The sequence below is a fragment of the Microcaecilia unicolor genome, chromosome 2 (assembly GCF_901765095.1).
Source record: "Microcaecilia unicolor chromosome 2, aMicUni1.1, whole genome shotgun sequence".
NCBI classification, from domain to species: domain Eukaryota; kingdom Metazoa; phylum Chordata; class Amphibia; order Gymnophiona; family Siphonopidae; genus Microcaecilia; species Microcaecilia unicolor.
This window is the reverse complement of record NC_044032.1, coordinates 381462067-381480373: the sequence shown is the minus strand read 5'-3', so window position 1 is coordinate 381480373 and position 18307 is coordinate 381462067. Positions and strand designations below refer to the sequence as shown.

General features: G+C 45.7%; 1 protein-coding gene across 2 annotated transcripts in view; it reads left to right on the top strand.

Annotated features, from left to right (window-relative positions):
- LOC115461022 (UDP-glucuronosyltransferase 2A1-like) overlaps positions 1-18307 on the top strand; it is a 116486-nt gene that overhangs the window by 24011 nt on the left and 74168 nt on the right. Inside the window, exon 3 of one of the 2 annotated variants that reach the window (XM_030190540.1) lies at positions 10336-10960. The exons of the other annotated variant lie outside the window; for it this stretch is intronic. Coding sequence (XP_030046400.1) covers positions 10336-10960 — 625 coding nt within the window. The remainder of the gene's footprint in view (positions 1-10335; positions 10961-18307) is intronic. 2 annotated transcript variants of the gene reach the window in all.

The window sequence follows — 18307 nt, the reverse complement described above, 5'->3', positions numbered from 1 at the left end:
TGGTTTTTATATACTATACAACTTTGTTCTATTTACCGTGTTATTGTATTGCTGCTTTATGCTTGTGAGTGGACATTTGTGTGTATCTGTTTCAGAGCTGCAGTATTGTTATATGGATCTTGAATAATAAAAAATTGTTGACTCTAAAAAATAAATGAATTCTCTAAAAACTAAATTTTAGACCTTTTACAGTAGGAAAACAGAAAAAAATGAGAATCCATTATACGCCGAGCATGGCCCAGGGATGGAACCCCTAAGGAGAGAGCTGAAAAATAGCCCTCTAATATTTTATAAACCAAACAGCATATTTTAAATGCAGTGCATAGTGGAGGAGTGACCTAATGGTTAGTGTAGAGGGCTGCAGATCTGGGGAACTGGGTTCAGTACCCACTGTTGTCTGAGGGTCACTAGTGGGTTGGGATCCTGGGGAACCAGGTTCAATTCCCTCTGCAGCTCCATGTGACTCTGGACAAGTCACTTAACCCTCCATTGCCCCAGGTACAACAGCAGTACAATGTACTACTTAGATTGTGAGTCCATTAGGAACAGGCCCAATAACTGTAAAATGAGGGGCCCTTTTACTAAGCCGCATAAGGTCTACATGCACCCAATGTGCACCAGAATGGAGTTACCATGTGGCTCTTGTGGTAATTTCATTTTTGGCACACATCCAATACGCACGACCAAAAAAATAATTTTTATTTTCTGCGGCGCTTATTGGGCACGTGCCAAGTGGCATTTGGCGCATGCCGGTCATTACCGCCTGGTTACCGCATGAGACTTTACCGCTAGGTCATTGATTGGCAGTATGGTCTCAGACCCAAAATGAATGCACAGCAATTTTCATTTTGCCACAAGTCCATTTTCATCAAAAAAAATTTTAAAGGCATTTTTTTGTAGGTGCGCTGAAAAATAATTCTGCGTGCACCCAAAACACACATCTACACTACCGCAGGCCATTTTTCAGCTCACCTTAGTAAAAGGACCTCTGAAACTGTAAACCACTTAGGTCTAAGTAGTATATAAATAATTGAATGAATGAATATGCACTGTATGACAATATGCAATCAGGTTTTCAGAACTCCTATAGCACTGAAATGTTCTTAATGGCTCTGCTATCACATTTAAGAAATATTCTGGAGGATGTGTGAAGCTCTGGTGATGTAGATTGATTTGGCTGCTGCTTTTGATGTAGTCAAGTGTATTTATTATTATCCAAACTTAGGGGCCTTTGAACTAACCTTTGAAAATATTTACAAGGTAGTATCCATTTCTGCAAAATGTGGCACTGGAGGGAATCAGGGATGACCTCCCCATACTCCCCTAGTGGTCACCAACCCCCTCCCACCCTAAAAAAAAACTTTAACAAAATTTTTTTGCCAGCCTTAAATGTCATACCCAGCTCCATGACAGCAGTATGCAGGTCCCTGGAGCAGTTTTAGTGGGTGCAGTGCACTTCAGGCAGGCGGACCCAGGCCCATTCCCCCCTACCTGTTACACTTGTGGTGGTAAATGTGAGCCCTTCAAAACCCACCACACACTCATAGGCGTAGACTGGGGGGGGCGAGGGGGGGCAATGCCCCCCCAAACGACGATGAGGCGCCGCCGCGCCATTAGTTTAAAAAAAAAAAACACACATGCACGCACGCGCTCCTCTCCGTCCGCTTGGCTTCCCTGCTCTCTGTCTGCGTCCCGCCTTCCTCTGACGTCAGAGGAAGGCGGGACGCAGACAGAGAGGGCAGGGAAGCCAAGCGGAGTAGCGGACGGAGAGGAGCGTGTCCGTCTACCCCTCTCTCTTCCTCCCTCCCTCCCTCCCTCCGCCGCAGGCAGCAGTCTTTTCCAGCGTTCCTGGCAGCGGTAGCGTTGTACACGCTGTCTTTGGCTCTGCCCCGAAGCCTTCTCTTCAAGTTCCTGTTCCCGCATAGGTGGGAACAGGAACTTGAAGAGAAGACTTCCGGGGCAGACCGAAGGCAGCGTGTACATCGCTACCGCTGCCAGGAACGCTGAAAAAGCTGAAGACTGTTGCCTGCACCGGAGGGAGGGAGGGAGGAAGAGAGGGGGTAAACGGAGTCACCATCTTGGACCTCGCGGGGGGGGGGGGAGCAGAGGGAAGATGGATGGGACTGGGAGGGGTGGGGAGCAGACTAGCAGAGGGAAGGAGCAACAGATGGATGGGACTGGGAGGGGTGGGAAGCAGAGGGAAGGAGCAGGAGATGAATGGGACTGGGAGGGGTGGGAAGCAGAGGGAAGGAGCAGGAGATGAATGGGACTGGGAGGGGTGGGAAGCAGAGGGAAGGAGCAGGAGATGAATGGGACTGGGAGGGATGGGACTGGGAGGGGTGGGGAGCAGAGGGAAGGAGCAACAGATGGATGGGACTGGGAGGGGTGGGGAGCAGAGGGAAGGAGCAGGAGATGAATGGGACTGGGAGGGGTGGGAAGCAGAGGGAAGGAGCAGGAGATGGATGGGACTGGGAGGGGTGGGAAGCAGAGGGAAGGAGCAACAGATGGATGGGACTGGGAGGGGTGGGAAGCAGAGGGAAGGAGCAGGAGATGAATGGGACTGGGAGGGGTGGGAAGCAGAGGGAAGGAGCAACAGATGGATGGGACTGGGAGGGGTGGGAAGCAGAGGGAAGGAGCAACAGATGGATGGGACTGGGAGGGGTGGGAAGCAGAGGGAAGGAGCAGGAGATGAATGGGACTGGGAGGGGTGGGAAGCAGAGGGAAGGAGCAGGAGATGAATGGGACTGGGAGGGGTGGGAAGCAGAGGGAAGGAGCAACAGATGGATGGGACTGGGAGGGATAGGACTGGGAGGGGTGGGAAGCAGAGGGAAGGAGCAGGAGATGAATGGGACTGGGAGGGGTGGGAAGCAGAGGGAAGGAGCAACAGATGGATGGGACTGGGAGGGGTGGGAAGCAGAGGGAAGGAGCAGGAGATGAATGGGACTGGGAGGGGTGGGAAGCAGAGGGAAGGAGCAACAGATGGATGGGACTGGGAGGGGTGGGAAGCAGAGGGAAGGAGCAACAGATGGATGGGACTGGGAGGGGTGGGAAGCAGAGGGAAGGAGCAGGAGATGAATGGGACTGGGAGGGGTGGGAAGCAGAGGGAAGGAGCAACAGATGGATGGGACTGGGAGGGATAGGACTGGGAGGGGTGGGAAGCAGAGGGAAGGAGCAGGAGATGAATGGGACTGGGAGGGGTGGGAAGCAGAGGGAAGGAGCAACAGATGGATGGGACTGGGAGGGGTGGGAAGCAGAGGGAAGGAGCAGGAGATGAATGGGACTGGGAGGGGTGGGAAGCAGAGGGAAGGAGCAGGAGATGAATGGGACTGGGAGGGGTGGGAAGCAGAGGGAAGGAGCAGGAGATGAATGGGACTGGGAGGGGTGGGAAGCAGAGGGAAGGAGCAACAGATGGATGGGACTGGGAGGGATAGGACTGGGAGGGGTGGGAAGCAGAGGGAAGGAGCAGGAGATGAATGGGACTGGGAGGGGTGGGAAGCAGAGGGAAGGAGCAACAGATGGATGGGACTGGGAGGGGTGGGAAGCAGAGGGAAGGAGCAGGAGATGAATGGGACTGGGAGGGGTGGGAAGCAGAGGGAAGGAGCAACAGATGGATGGGACTGGGAGGGGTGGGAAGCAGAGGGAAGGAGCAACAGATGGATGGGACTGGGAGGGGTGGGAAGCAGAGGGAAGGAGCAGGAGATGAATGGGACTGGGAGGGGTGGGAAGCAGAGGGAAGGAGCAACAGATGGATGGGACTGGGAGGGATAGGACTGGGAGGGGTGGGAAGCAGAGGGAAGGAGCAGGAGATGGATGGGACTGGGAGGGGTGGGAAGCAGAGGGAAGGAGCAAGAGATGGATGGGACTGGGAGGGGTGGGAAGCAGAGGGAAGGAGCAGGAGATGACTGGGAGGGGTGGGAAGCAGAGGGAAGGAGCAAGAGATGGATGGGACTGGGAGGGGTGGGAAGCAGAGGGAAGGAGCAGGAGATGGATGGGGGTGGGAAGCAGAGGGAAGGAGCAGGAGATGGATGGGACTGCGAGGGGTGGGAAGCAGAGGGAAGGAGCAAGAGATGGATGGGACTGGGAGGGGTGGGAAGCAGAGGGAAGGAGCAGGAGATGGATGGGACTGGGAGGGGTGGGAAGCAGAGGGAAGGAGCAGGAGATGGATGGGACTGCGAGGGGTGGGGAGCAGAAGGAAGGAGCAAGAGATGGATGGGACTGCGAGGGGTGGGGAGCAGAGGGAAGCCTACTGGAAAGAAGACACTGAATAAAACAGAAGACACTGGGACCAAAGCGAATAGAAAAACTAAATGATCAGACAACAAAGGTAGATAAAAGTATTTTATTCATAATTTATTAATTGAAATGTGTCAGCTTTTTGAAATGTGATCTGTGATATTTTGCCTGTAAATTCAATTCCTTCCTCCACATTAGCATATTCATTTGCATATGTATATATGCAAATGATATGCTAATATGCTCCGCCCATTCTTTGCCCCCCCAAATGAAACAGTCAAACTACGCCTATGCACACACTGTACCCACATGTAGGTGCCCCCCTTCACCCCTTAGGGCTATGGCAGTGGTGTACAGTTGTGGGGAGTGGGGGTTTTTTTTGGGGGGGGGAGGTTGGGGGGCTCAGCACACAAGGTAAGGGAGCTATGCACCTGGCAGCAATTTGTGAAGTCCACTGCAGTGCCCCCTAGGGTGCCCGGTTGGTGTCCTGGCTTGTGAGGGGGACCAGTGCACTACAAATGCTGGCTCCTCCCATGACCAAATGGCTTGGATTTGGTCGTCTCTGAGATGGGCGTCCTCTGTTTCCATTATCACCGAAAACCGGGGATGACCATCTCTAAGGACGACCTAAGGACGACCATCTCTACAGTCAACCTAAATGTTGAGATTTGGGCTTCCCCGACCGTATTATCAAAACAAAAGATGGACACCCATCTTGTTTTGATAATACGGGTTTCCTCGCCCCCTCACGGGGCCATCCTGCGAGGAAAACTTGGGCGCCCTGTTCGATTATGCCCCTCTTAGGGATCTTCTCTTTCCTCAATCTGGTTCAATGTTTTTTTATGAGTTCCTTAAGATTGGTAGCATCATAGTTGGATACTAAGGGCTCTATATTCAAAAGATTTATGCTTCTAACTTAGGGGTCCTTTTACTAAGCAGCGGTAAAAGGGGGCCTGCACTAGCGTCAGCGCGTATTTTTGAAACACTCTGAGGCCCCCTTTTCCCACCGCAGGTAAAAGGCTGTCTTTTTTCTGAGGAAAAGAAATGGTTGTGCGGTAAGTGAAGCCATTTCGGAAGGGTGCTCTTACTTCAACCCATTGAGATGACAGCAAGGGCTCCTGCGCTAACAAAACAGTAACTGGGCAGGGCGCGGTTAAGTTTCGGCACTACAAAAATAGGACATATTTTTATAGCATCAGAAATGGCACTCGCTAGGGGTGGGTAGCCCGGCAGTAGTTCCGGTTTGGCGTACGGTAAGCCCATGATGAGCTTGCCACTGCTTAGTAAAAAATTATGCTCCTATATTGGCCTCTTCGAAAATTTACTGGGGCTGATAGCCTAAATTTATACTCATAGTGATCCTTTTACTAAGCTGTGTTAAGCAGCTAATGCGGATTTTACTTCATGGTAGACATTAGCTCGGGAAGCCAAAACAGGAGTAGAGGATTTGTATTTATTTATTTATTTGTTATATTTATACCCCACATTTTCCCACCTATTTGCAGGCTCAATGTGGCTTACAAAGTATCGTAAAGGCGATTGCCATTACGGACGATAACAAATACAAGGTTGTGTTATGGTCACAGGTAGAAGTGTTTCAGGCGTCATGGGGTCGAGGATAATAAATTGTCCAGTACGATCATAGATTATCTTGTGTTGCTGGGTGTGGGGATTTATGTTGGATCGGTGGGATAAGCTTTTTTGAAGAGGTAGGTTTTCAATGATTTCCTGAAGTTTAGGTGGTCATGTATTGTTTTCACTGCATATGGGAGTCCATTCCATAGTTGTGCGTTTATGTAGGAGAAGAAGGATGACAAAGTGGCTAATTTGCTGACCTGCACATTGTCCACAGAGTTTTTCTGTTCACACTGCAGCGCTCTGGAGGCTGTTGTGTTATTGGATTTTGCTATTGCACTGTACATTACTCTCAGCTCTCAGTGTATTCAGTTGTGTATAGTGACCCGAAACACGGCCCGTGTCGGTCTTTTCGTTTTGTTACTCTAATAACTCTGTTTTGAACTTCATCTCCCTGGTGGTTTGTCATTGTGTCATCCTCTACTCCTGCTTTAGCTTCTTTGGATTTCCGTAGAGGGTGTCCTCCTGCTTCTGCTGTGGCAAGACATTAGCTTGGGCCCACACAAGTATCTCATGCACTAAAAAGGCAGACTTAGAGGTAAAAACTCCTGTATTAGCTGCCTAATGCAGGAGTGGGCAAAATGCATATGACATGGCAGGTAGAGGTGTGGCTAGCTGTGACACCTAGCACACAAATCAGTACCACATGCTAGCTGTCATGGCTGCTCATAACCCAGCTAAACTTACCACCACCTGAAGAGAAGGCAATAAGTGAAGCTATGCTGCCCGGCAGTCCGGTAGCTAGGCACACTGTCAGAGAGGATATAGCAGAGCTCCCCCTATCCCCTTGATCAGGCCCCTCAACCTGCCTGATCACAACCCCAACCCCCCAATGCTCAACCCAGTCCCCCTGATATTCAACCTGACCTCTGTGAACAAAGCCCCAACCCCCTGATGCCAAAGCCAACTCCCTTGATCCAACAACCCCACCTTTGTGAACAAGCATGTCCCCCCAGACAGAAAGTATCCCTCCTCAGAGCCTCCCCCAGACAGAAACCCAGCCCCCCAAAGCCTCCGACCCTGTCCCTCTGGTGAAGCAGTGTTCCTGGATGGCAGTGATCCTCCTGTGCTGCTGCATGGGTTGGCACTATAATCCAAAATGCCACCGATGACCCCTAGCTGTAGGCTTGGGGTACTACCACTAGGGTGCACTCTTCCATTGCTTTTTGATTAATTAATGGTTGTTTTTTTTGTTGGTTATTTTTTTAATTGAAATTTAAGAAGTTGTTCATTGTAATTTTTTATTGATTTATGATGTTTACGAGTAGAGAGGTGTGGTAGCTGTGTTAGTCCACTTTTAAAGGTAATCAATAGAAATAAAACAAAATAAAACGTGGAAAAGAAAATAAGATGATACCTTTTTTATTGGACATAACTTAATACATTTCTTGATTAGCTTTCAAAGGTTGCCCTTCTTCGTCAGATTGGAAATAAGCAAATGTTGGTAGATGACAGTATATATAAGTAAAACATCAAAGCATTTCAGTGACAGTCTAACAGGACTGGGGTGAGAGACAGGAAGAGTCCGGTGGATGAGGGACAGGGAGATATGCATGGAGATAGGAGGGTGACAAAGCAGTACAATTTTATGGTTTATAATGGGCTAGAAAACCCAGATCTTTGTTAAGTCCTGTCTGGTGGGTGTCAAAATATTTAATCATTCTAAAGAATTTAACTGTAACTTTGGTCAAGGAAAAAGAAATTCAGGAAAGAAAGTTAGAATATTTGGAAAATAATAATCGGAAAACTAACCTGAGACTGTTGAACTTCCCCAAATCTCCTTTAATACCAGCAGGTGAAATGCTTAAAAAATATCTTGGTGAGGTATTGGGGATTCCGAAGGAGGGGTTTCCCCCTATAACAAGGCTCCAGTATATTACTGGAACTGTGAAACCATCAAAGGAACAATCTCAGGCCACTTCAAGCTTGAACTTGACTGAACTTCTTGAAAACTCTCTGGAGTGTATTACAGAGAGAACAACATTGCTTGTGACTTTTGCTCTTGAACTGGATAGACACAATATCCTAAGATTATATTTTCGCCATTTAAATGACTTATTTTGGGGGCAAAAAATACAGATTTTCCCCGACTTAGCAAGGAACACACAAAAGAGAAGAAAGGAATTTCTACTTTATAAATCTAGAGCTTTAAAATTGGGTGCTACTTTTTTGCTGAAGTTCCCATGCAAATGTCATATAATGTTTGGTTCAAATAATTATATATTTTTTACCCCTCAAAAATTATTATAATTCATTTCATCTAAGGAAAATGTTCAATTACCTAATGTGTGCCTCCCTAATTAAAGAGTTGTTACGTTGGCTGTAGAGACCAGCTATGTCCCTACCGTTATAAATAATTGGCTTATTTTTATAGGCATGTCTTTCTTTTCAATGTCCTAGTATCTTGTTTCAACTTATTGGGGACTAATATGATTTGATATTTTCTTACTTGGAACCAAATTTGGTAATAAGTAATTTTTTTTTCTTGTTAAGTAGTATTTCTGATATTTCCTACGTTTATGTCATGAGATGTAAATGTGAAAATTTATAAATAAAGAATTAAAAATTATATATATATTTAATCATTCTGACTTCAAAGGTCTTACGTTCCTGTATTGTTTTAAAGTTCCCTTTCAGGATTCTTACCATGAAATCACTGATACAGTGTTCTTGTTTTGCAAAGTGCTGCCCCACAGAGAGGATATAGCAGAACTGTGATGCTTATGGATTCTGTTTATTATTGTAATTCAGCTAGGAAAATCTTTACAAGTTAGATGCTGATTCTGTGGCAGTAGTTATCCATGTCACATAAAACCCTACACTTAATCCATTACTGAAAGGAGCATTCTACAAAGTACAAACTCAAATACTGAGGCATTTATGTGGCACTTGAATAAATAAATGCACAGAATAATAGCAGCACTTTCGTGGACAAACATCCTTGCCCGCATAACTGGCAGCAAAATAACTAAGCATACTCTGTGAGAGACCGTACAATAAGTGACATAGCACAAGAATAAGGGAGTGTTCACATGGATGGAACACAGGCGGGACATGGGTGGGGCCGCTACTTATGCAGACGACTTACAGCATATAGTAAGTTACACACAACCTTGCCGCATGTACATGCCCTTAATTATACCAGATCTATGGCTGGTGTAACTGCAGGCATGTAAATGTTAGGCACATCAGTGGCAGGTTGTGAGAGCACTGAATAACAGAATTTGAGCATCCAGATCTCTCTATATAAAAGGCAACACCAGCGTTCTATGAAGCCTCCAGCCGGAAGTGTGAAGGGGGCGAGATATCCGCTTTCCCTATGAGTGTCTGCCCCGCCCTCTCTGTAACACAGTCAGTGAAGGAAAACAGCAAAGCACGAAATCAAATCGCTGGCTCTGTAACAGTGAAGGACTCAGAGGGGGGAGGGGAGAGAGGCCAGAGGGCAGGGACACACACACTCCCACATGCACACAGAAGAAAACATTGCTAGCCCCCGTTTCATTTGCATCAGAAACGGGGCTTTTTTACTAGTATCTTTATAAAATAGGCTCTCACCACAAGACATGGAGGCAGGCTGCTATAGAAATATACCAGTGATAACCCTGTCATTATAAATATATACATTTCACTTACGCAGACCTTTGTTCTGAGAATGTATGAATAAGGGTTATGAGAATTTTTGGTAGTCGAGTATTTTATATTTCAAAAAGACATTATTATAAAAACTTACAAGCATAAGGAAACCCTTGCTGAGTGAGACTAAAGTCCATTGATCCCAGCATCATGTCTCTGAAAGTGGACAGTCCAGGTCACGAATACCCAGCAGATCCCAAGAAATACATCAGTTCCTCATGACTCCTTTCCATGAATAAGGGATGGCTTATCCCTGAAGAACAGCAGGTTGTATGATTTTTGGTCCAGTGTTTGTTTGACAGTAATGAGGACTGATCAGACTGCACCCCCATATTCCCAGGGAGTATAATGAGGGTGAGGGTGGGGGTGGGAGAGGGGGGAAGGTCAGGAGTTAAGAAAATAAACATCTGAATGCAAAATGAGACACAGGAGTTGCAGCCTGTGCCCTTACTAACGGTTCATGAGAGCTGCTTTGCCTGATCGTGTGATGGGCTAAAGAAAATATCCAGATCATCCACTGTAAGAATCCAAAGACTGTCAGCCCATTCCACATTTCCAATGAGTCCTTTCCATCTTTTGTACCCAAACAGCTGACTGCTTATTAAAACATAAGGCATCTGTGTGTTGAGGCAGACATGACTGTTTTCTCATTGCCATCCACAGAAGCCTGATCCAGGCAGCTAAAAACTGAACGCTCTCTCTCTCTTTCTCCGTGGATGCTGACGTGCAGGAAAAATGCCAGCACTGCACTGCTTCTGTAAAACCTTTCTTTTTTACTTGCTGTTTGCCGGGAGAGCAGTTCACTGCAGCAATGTGCTGGTGTGGCCTGCTGAGTACAGTCACTGGTTCAGCCTGAGGTTTCTGATAGAGGAGATGGTGGCTCGAGGCCACACCGTCACAGTGCTCGTCCATTCTGCATCCTTCTCTGTCAGCACAAACTCAAGCCTGGATTTGCATTTTGAGACAGTGAGGGTTAGGTTTACTTCAGACGAGCTGCAATCAATGTGGGACAGATTTTTAAGGTTCTGGATCTATGAAAGGTATCAGGTCTCATTCTGGCAGATCTACTGGACCATGAAAAGCCTCTCAAAAAGCGTCACTGCCCTGCACAAGCAGATCTGTGATGGGGCACTGAGAAACAAAAAACTGCTGAGCAAACTACAGCTATCCAAGTTTGATGTTCTCCTCTCAGATCCTGTCCTTCCATGTGGAGAGCTGCTGGCTGTAAAACTCGAAGTGCCTTTTGTCTATAGCCTGAGGTTTTCCACAGGTTTTGTGTTTGAGAGGCTGTGTGGACAAGTGCCTGCCCCTCCTTCCTTTGTACCAGCTGCCACCTCAGAATTACAGGAAAAGATGAACTTCCTGGAGAGAACTGAAAACCTTCTCCTCTACCTCACCCATGACATGTTGCAGTTCTTGGCTTGGAAGGAATGGGACTCCTATTACAGCAGGATCTTAGGTGAGCCTTCATTTAAGCCAACATTGAGAAGGGGCTAAGTTGTCTTCTTTAGATTTTGGATTTTAGATTTATGACTTGCCTTTTGCAAATCTGAGTTCAGGGCGAGTTGCATTCAGGTATACATACACCTTATCAGGGCTAGTGCTAGGCAAGTAGGGGCCCAGGGCAGAAACTGGGGAGGAGGCCCAGATGTTGGCTTTCAGCCTATGCCTCCTTTAGCTTGTGACAGATTTGGGGCTCTGTATGGTATGGGCCGGGGCCCAGGGCAATTACCCTGTTTTCCACCCCCTAATGCCAGCCCTACACTATGTCAAGGCAGCAGTCGCTAAAGCCATGCTTTTTCTTACATAAGTACATAAGTATTGCCATACTGGGACAGACTGAAGCGCCATCAAGCCTAGCATCCTGTTTCCAACAGTGGCCAATCCAGGTCACAAGTACCTGGCAAGATCCCAAAAGAGTACAATACATTTTATGCTGCTTATCCTAGAAATAAGCAGTGGATTTTCCCCAAGTCATTTGTTTTAGGAAGCTAGCCAAACCTTTTATAAACCCTGCTAAGCTAACTGCTTTTACCACATTCTCTGGCAACGAATTCCAGAGTTTATTTATACGTTGAGTGAAGAAATACTTTCTCCAATTTGTTTTAAATCTACTATTTTGTAGATTCATTGTGTGCCCCCAGTCCTAGTACATAAGTATTGCCACACTGGGACAGACCAGTGTGTTAGTGGGTGGATATAAAGTATAGAAAGAGGGAAAGATATTAGATCACAGGAACAGAAAGGAACACACTGAAGCAAATTGAAAAATGCTAGATTTTCTCTGGCTGCACCATGCCTTTATAAATGCTCATATCACTTTAGTCCCTAGTTCCCCTGAGAACATGTTGCATGCATTCACCACCTGTAGGAGGCACTTGAATTAATTTTATATAGCAGGGCAAAGGAAACTGCCTGGGACTGAGTCTGACCTACTTAGTTATGACCGTGTGGCCACTGCATAATGTCTAGGGTTGACCCCTGACCCATGTTGACCCTGAAAGGCCAATCCAGTTCTGGATGTGCCTCACTATAGGAGTTCTAGTGTATATAGGAAAGGAAAACAAGTCCAAAAACTAAAACAGAAACACATCAGCCTCTTGGAGCTTACCTGGGTCAGGTTGCAACTGTAGCAGTGCAGACAGGAGGGAGAAAAATATAGTTGTCTTTGTAGAATAGGAACATGACACTGCAGTACTAATGCAAGTTGTCGGTACTCATGCAAGTTGTCTTACCCTAACAGAGCAATATATAGGTCGCTGTGGGTTACATACTAATGAGATGTGAAATATGCAAATACATGTAAAGGAGCTCAATACAGTGTGAAAACCATACCGCAACTTGTGGTGAACATCAACCCCCAAATTCTATAAAAGCCGCCAAAAATTGTGTTCGCAATTATTGGCACTAATTAAATTGAGTTGAACTTTGTGTGCCTACATTTTTAATGCATGATCCGAAAAAGGGGTGCAAAAGTGGGAGGGGCATGGGCAGAATGGGAGTGTTCCTAGCGTTTACACAAGTTGTTATAGAATAAAGGGCGATGCACATTTTGTTTAGGCTTGTACATTTGCACTGTGTTTCAGTTGGTGCAAATGGCCGTACCTAAAGTTAGGCGCCACTTCCAGCCATAAACGCTATTCTATAAACCACGCCTAACTTTAAGCGCGACTTATAGAATAATGCTTTTTTCAGCACCAATTTTTTAGGCACCATATATAGAATCTAGCTCTGGGTGCACACTGCAAGTCATGTTATGGCCATAAATTAACAGAAAATAACCCCAACCAGAAGCTGGGATATTTTTTTAAGTTCGTTTTTATTAAAGTTTTGTCACGAACCAATACAAAAACAACATAACTCAAAATCCAACAGAAGAAAACAACATGGAGTCAGTATCCATCAAGACAGTGCTCAAAATATTACAGAATGGAATGTTCAGCATAAGCATCCATGGCCTCCCACATATCTGAGGGCACCCAAGCTATCATGCAGGGAGTGTCAGGCCTCAAAGTTGCGTTGGAGCTTAAAGGAGTCACAGTGCCATATACCTACCTCCAATCACACTCCTCCCCCCATCACAACTCCCCACCCCTATGATTTCACTCACCACCCTCCATCACACTCACCCCCACACCCAAAGGCCACCCCCCCCTTATCATCAGGGGCCTACTGTCCCTGGTGGTCCAGTCACTCCTGCCTTAATGGCGTCATCTCTAAAATGGCACCCCTAACCATAGTATTGAACTACTACTGCTAGAGGTCATGTTTCCACATAAGGGTATCATGGGGGGGGGGTGAGGGTTGTGATGGGGGGTGGGTGGATGGCACTGCGGCACCTTGAAGCTCCAGTCTGGGAGCACTGGGCCGCGGCTTTGAGGCCTGATGCTCCCGGACCGCTGAAGTAACGCTGCTTGTGAGGTGACTCGTAAGCAGCATTATTCATTTACCACAGGAATCAGCTACCTGTGAGACTGTTATACTGTAAGTTGCTGACTCCTGTTATAAAAACTCACCTTTCCTCCTTTGTACCAATAAAGGCGCAACTTATGTGCATAAGTATCAGGTAACTCTAGGCACAATTTATAGAATTGCCCTTTATGACTTTTATATGCATTGATAGTACTGGCCCAAAATATGACTGAATGGCCCAATACTATCCATATACAGTGGTGGAAATAAGTATTTGATCCCTTGCTGATTTTGTAAGTTTGCCCACTGACAAAGACATGAGCAGCCCATAATTGAAGGGTAGGTTATTGGTAACAGTGAGAGATAGCACATCACAAATTAAATCCGGAAAATCACATTGTGGAAAGTATATGAATTTATTTGCATTCTGCAGAGGGAAATAAGTATTTGATCCCCCACCAACCAGTAAGAGATCTGGCCCCTACAGACCAGGTAGATGCTCCAAATCAACTCGTTACCTGCATGACAGACAGCTGTCGGCAATGGTCACCTGTATGAAAGACACCTGTCCACAGACTCAGTGAATCAGTCAGACTCTAACCTCTACAAAATGGCCAAGAGCAAGGAGCTGTCTAAGGATGTCAGGGACAAGATCATACACCTGCACAAGGCTGGAATGGGCTTCAAAACCATCAGTAAGACGCTGGGCGAGAAGGAGACAACTGTTGGTGCCATAGTAAGAAAATGGAAGAAGTACAAAATGACTGTCAATCGACAAAGATCTGGGGCTCCACGCAAAATCTCACCTCGTGGGGTATCCTTGATCATGAGGAAGGTTAGAAATCAGCCTACAACTACAAGGGGGGAACTTGTCAATGATCTCAAGGCAGCTGGGACCACTGTCACCAAGAAAACCATTGGTAACACATTACGACATAACGGATTGCAATCCTGCAGTGCCCGCAAGGTCCCCCTGCTCCGGAAGGCACATGTGACGGCCCGTCTGAAGTTTGCCAGTGAACACCTGGATGATGCCGAGAGTGATTGGGAGAAGGTGCTGTGGTCAGATGAGACAAAAATTGAGCTCTTTGGCATGAACTCAACTCGCCGTGTTTGGAGGAAGAGAAATGCTGCCTATGACCCAAAGAACACCGTCCCCACTGTCAAGCATGGAGGTGGAAATGTTATGTTTTGGGGGTGTTTCTCTGCTAAGGGCACAGGACTACTTCACCGCATCAATGGGAGAATGGATGGGGCCATGTACCGTACAATTCTGAGTGACAACCTCCTTCCCTCCGCCAGGGCCTTAAAAATGGGTCGTGGCTGGGTCTTCCAGCACGACAATGACCCAAAACATACAGCCAAGGCAACAAAGGAGTGGCTCAGGAAGAAGCACATTAGGGTCATGGAGTGGCCTAGCCAGTCACCAGACCTTAATCCCATTGAAAACTTATGGAGGGAGCTGAAGCTGCGAGTTGCCAAGCGACAGCCCAGAACTCTTAATGATTTAGAGATGATCTGCAAAGAGGAGTGGACCAAAATTCCTCCTGACATGTGTGCAAACCTCATCATCAACTACAGAAGACGTCTGACCGCTGTGCTTGCCAACAAGGGTTTTGCCACCAAGTATTAGGTCTTGTTTGCCAGAGGGATTAAATACTTATTTCCCTCTGCAGAATGCAAATAAATTCATATACTTTCCACAATGTGATTTTCCGGATTTAATTTGTGATGTGCTATCTCTCACTGTTACCAATAACCTACCCTTCAATTATGGGCTGCTCATGTCTTTGTCAGTGGGCAAACTTACAAAATCAGCAAGGGATCAAATACTTATTTCCACCACTGTAGTATGAGGTCTTAGAGGTAGATAATATAAATACATAGATCAGCCATTCCCAACCCAGTTCTGGGGGCACACCTAGGCCCATCGGGCTTTCAGGATATCCACAATGTATATTCATGAGTTAGATTTGCAATTGAGGCAGTGAATGCAAATCTATCTCATGCGTATTCATTGTGAATATCCTAAGTGCAAGTGCAAGGTGATGGGAAAAAAGAACCCGAATTATAGCTACGTCATGCAAGGTTCTATGTTAGGAGTTACGGACCAAGAAAGGGATCTGGATGTCGTCGTCGATAATACACTGAAACCTTCTGCTCAGTGTGCTGCTGCGGCTAGGAAAGCGAATAGAATGTTGGGTATTATTAGGAAAGGTATGGAAAACAGGTGTGAGGATGTTATAATGCCATTGTATCGCTCCATGGTGCGACCGCACCTTGAGTATTGTGTTCAATTCTGGTCGCCGCATCTCAAGAAAGATATAATAGAATTGGAAAAGGTGCAGCGAAGGGCGACTAAAATGATAGCGGGGATGGGATGACTTCCCTATGAAGAAAGATTAAGGAGGTTAGGGCTATTCAGCTTGGAGAAGAGATGGCTGAGGGGAGACATGATAGAGGTATATAAAATAATGAGTGGAGTGGAACAGGTGGATGTGAAGCGTCTGTTCACGCTTTCCAAAAATACTAGGACTAGGGGGCATGCGATGAAACTACAGTGTAGTAAATTTAAAACAAATCAGAGAAAAATTTTCTTCACCCAACGTATAATTAAACTCTGGAATTCGTTGCCGGAGAAAGTGGTGAAGGCGGTTAGCTTAGCAGAGTTTAAAAAGGGATTGGATGGTTTCCTAAAGGACAAGTCCATAAACCGCTACTAAATGGACTTGGGAAAAATCCACAATTCCGGGAATAACATGTATAGAATGTTTGTACGTTGGGAAGCTTGCCAGGTGCCCTTGGCCTGGATTGGCCGCTGTCGTGGACAGGATGCTGGGCTCGATGGACCCTTGGTCTTTTCCCAGTATGGCATTACTTATGTACTTATGTAAAAACTCGATGGGACTAGTTGTATCCCAAGGACTGGGTTGACAATGGCTGACACAGATATATATATTTTCAATAGGGTCAATAGTCAATCAGAAGACAACTGTATATATAAGCATTGGCACCAGCATTTAAATTAACATGTATATTTGGTGCTTCTATTCATGTAAACTGTACTGTGCAGCAGGCCTAAATTAAATGGATAAGCTATCCAGATCATGGCTGAATGTCATCACTATCCAGGACCTGATGACATTCAGCCATGATCTGGATAGCTTATCCATTTAATTCCAGGTAACTTTAAAGCCCACACTCGCTCTGCCTGAAACCCAGCCTCATATTATATAGATAGTATTGGGCCGTTCAGTCATATTTTGGGCCATATGCTATCAATATAGCTTTTAAAAATATATGGATAGTGAAACTATTAATTCATTGGCCACCTGTAGATGTATAATTACATTTGAGTATTGGGTTGAGTGGCTTTATTTACCCCAGTATTACAAATTTACCATTATTATAAATTTTCATGACATAGAAAATTCATTTTAGTGAACAGCTGATAAAATTAAATATGAAGATGAAGCTGACTTCAGCTCCCCTCATTAAGCAGAAATCATTTTTCACAGTAACAGCACTGTAGAAGTTATTCTGTTATTATACTTCCTCTGTGTACATCTGTATGCTGCACAGGCCGGCATGTTTGAAAATATAAGTGAGATTAAATAAAAATGCCACCAACAATAAAGAACAACAATGTGGATACAGCAGCTCATAGGTTTGCTTGCTTTGTTTTGAGTGTATGACAATGATGGCTGTATGAGGAAGGAGAAACAGAGACTCACCTAATTGGCATCAACTTTTCACATCATCCTCCTGACTCCATCCATATACCTCCCCTCCGGCCCTGGTGCCCTCCTGGCAAATAGTGGTGGTTTAGTAGCTTCTTTGGGGCAGAAAAGATCCCTACTCTTTCCTGCCCGCTGCTGCTGATCCTCTCACTGTCTCTGCTTTTTTTTTTTTTTTAAATACTGAAATGAATGGATGGCTGCTGAGACTTCAAGCGGTGGCCTTGCAAGACTTCCACGGAAGTCTTGTGAGGCTGCCGCTGGAAGTCTTGGCAGACATTTTTTAAAAAGCGGAGACAGCAAGAGGATCAGCAGCAGCGGGCAGGAAAGAGTGGGGATCTTTCCTGCCCCAAAGAATCCACTAGACCACTAGGGTACTTTGAGATATATGCCGGGAGGGCACCCTGTGGCTCAGGTGAGGGAAGACACTTCCTCGGGGATCCCGCAGGACCTGGGTCCATCCCCACGGGATTCTTGTAGGCTGAAGGGGATTTCCGCAGTTCCGACGGGAATCCCGCTGTCCCCGTTCCCTTGCAACTCTTTAGTCACCACCCAAGAAAAACATCTTGAAGTCATCTTGAGCAATATGATGAAATTTTCAGCCCAGTGTGCCATGGCTACCATAGAAGCAAATACCATGTTAAGGATTATCCAAAACAGGATGGTGTGCAAAACTGAGAATATCATTATGCCTTTGTACAAATCCCTGGTGTGTCAGTTCTGGTTGTCCAATCACAAAAAAAGCTTTTATGTAAGTCAGAGATACAAAGGGAAACAGTGGACAGCGTCCTCTAAGAACATATACTTAGAAAATCTTAATAAGTATAACATGAGTCTTGACAATGCAAAGAAAAAGTTCTTTTCTATTAAAATACAGAATCCTTTTTCTCAATCTGCAGAGCTTTTTACTGTTGTTTGTAGTTTAATACATAAGTCTCCAGCTAAAGCAAACATGGTTTAATGAAGTGTCAGTTCAAGATCTGGCTGATTATTTTCAAATGAAATTCAGGTGTTATCAGCTAATGAGGTTTTAGATAGGAAGTTAATGGACGCCTTAATGGACTTTCATGTTCGAAGGGAGTCTTTTACTTCGGTTAACTCTGTATTTTTAATTTCAATTATACAAGGAATGCAATCTGTGAACTGTCTTTTACACA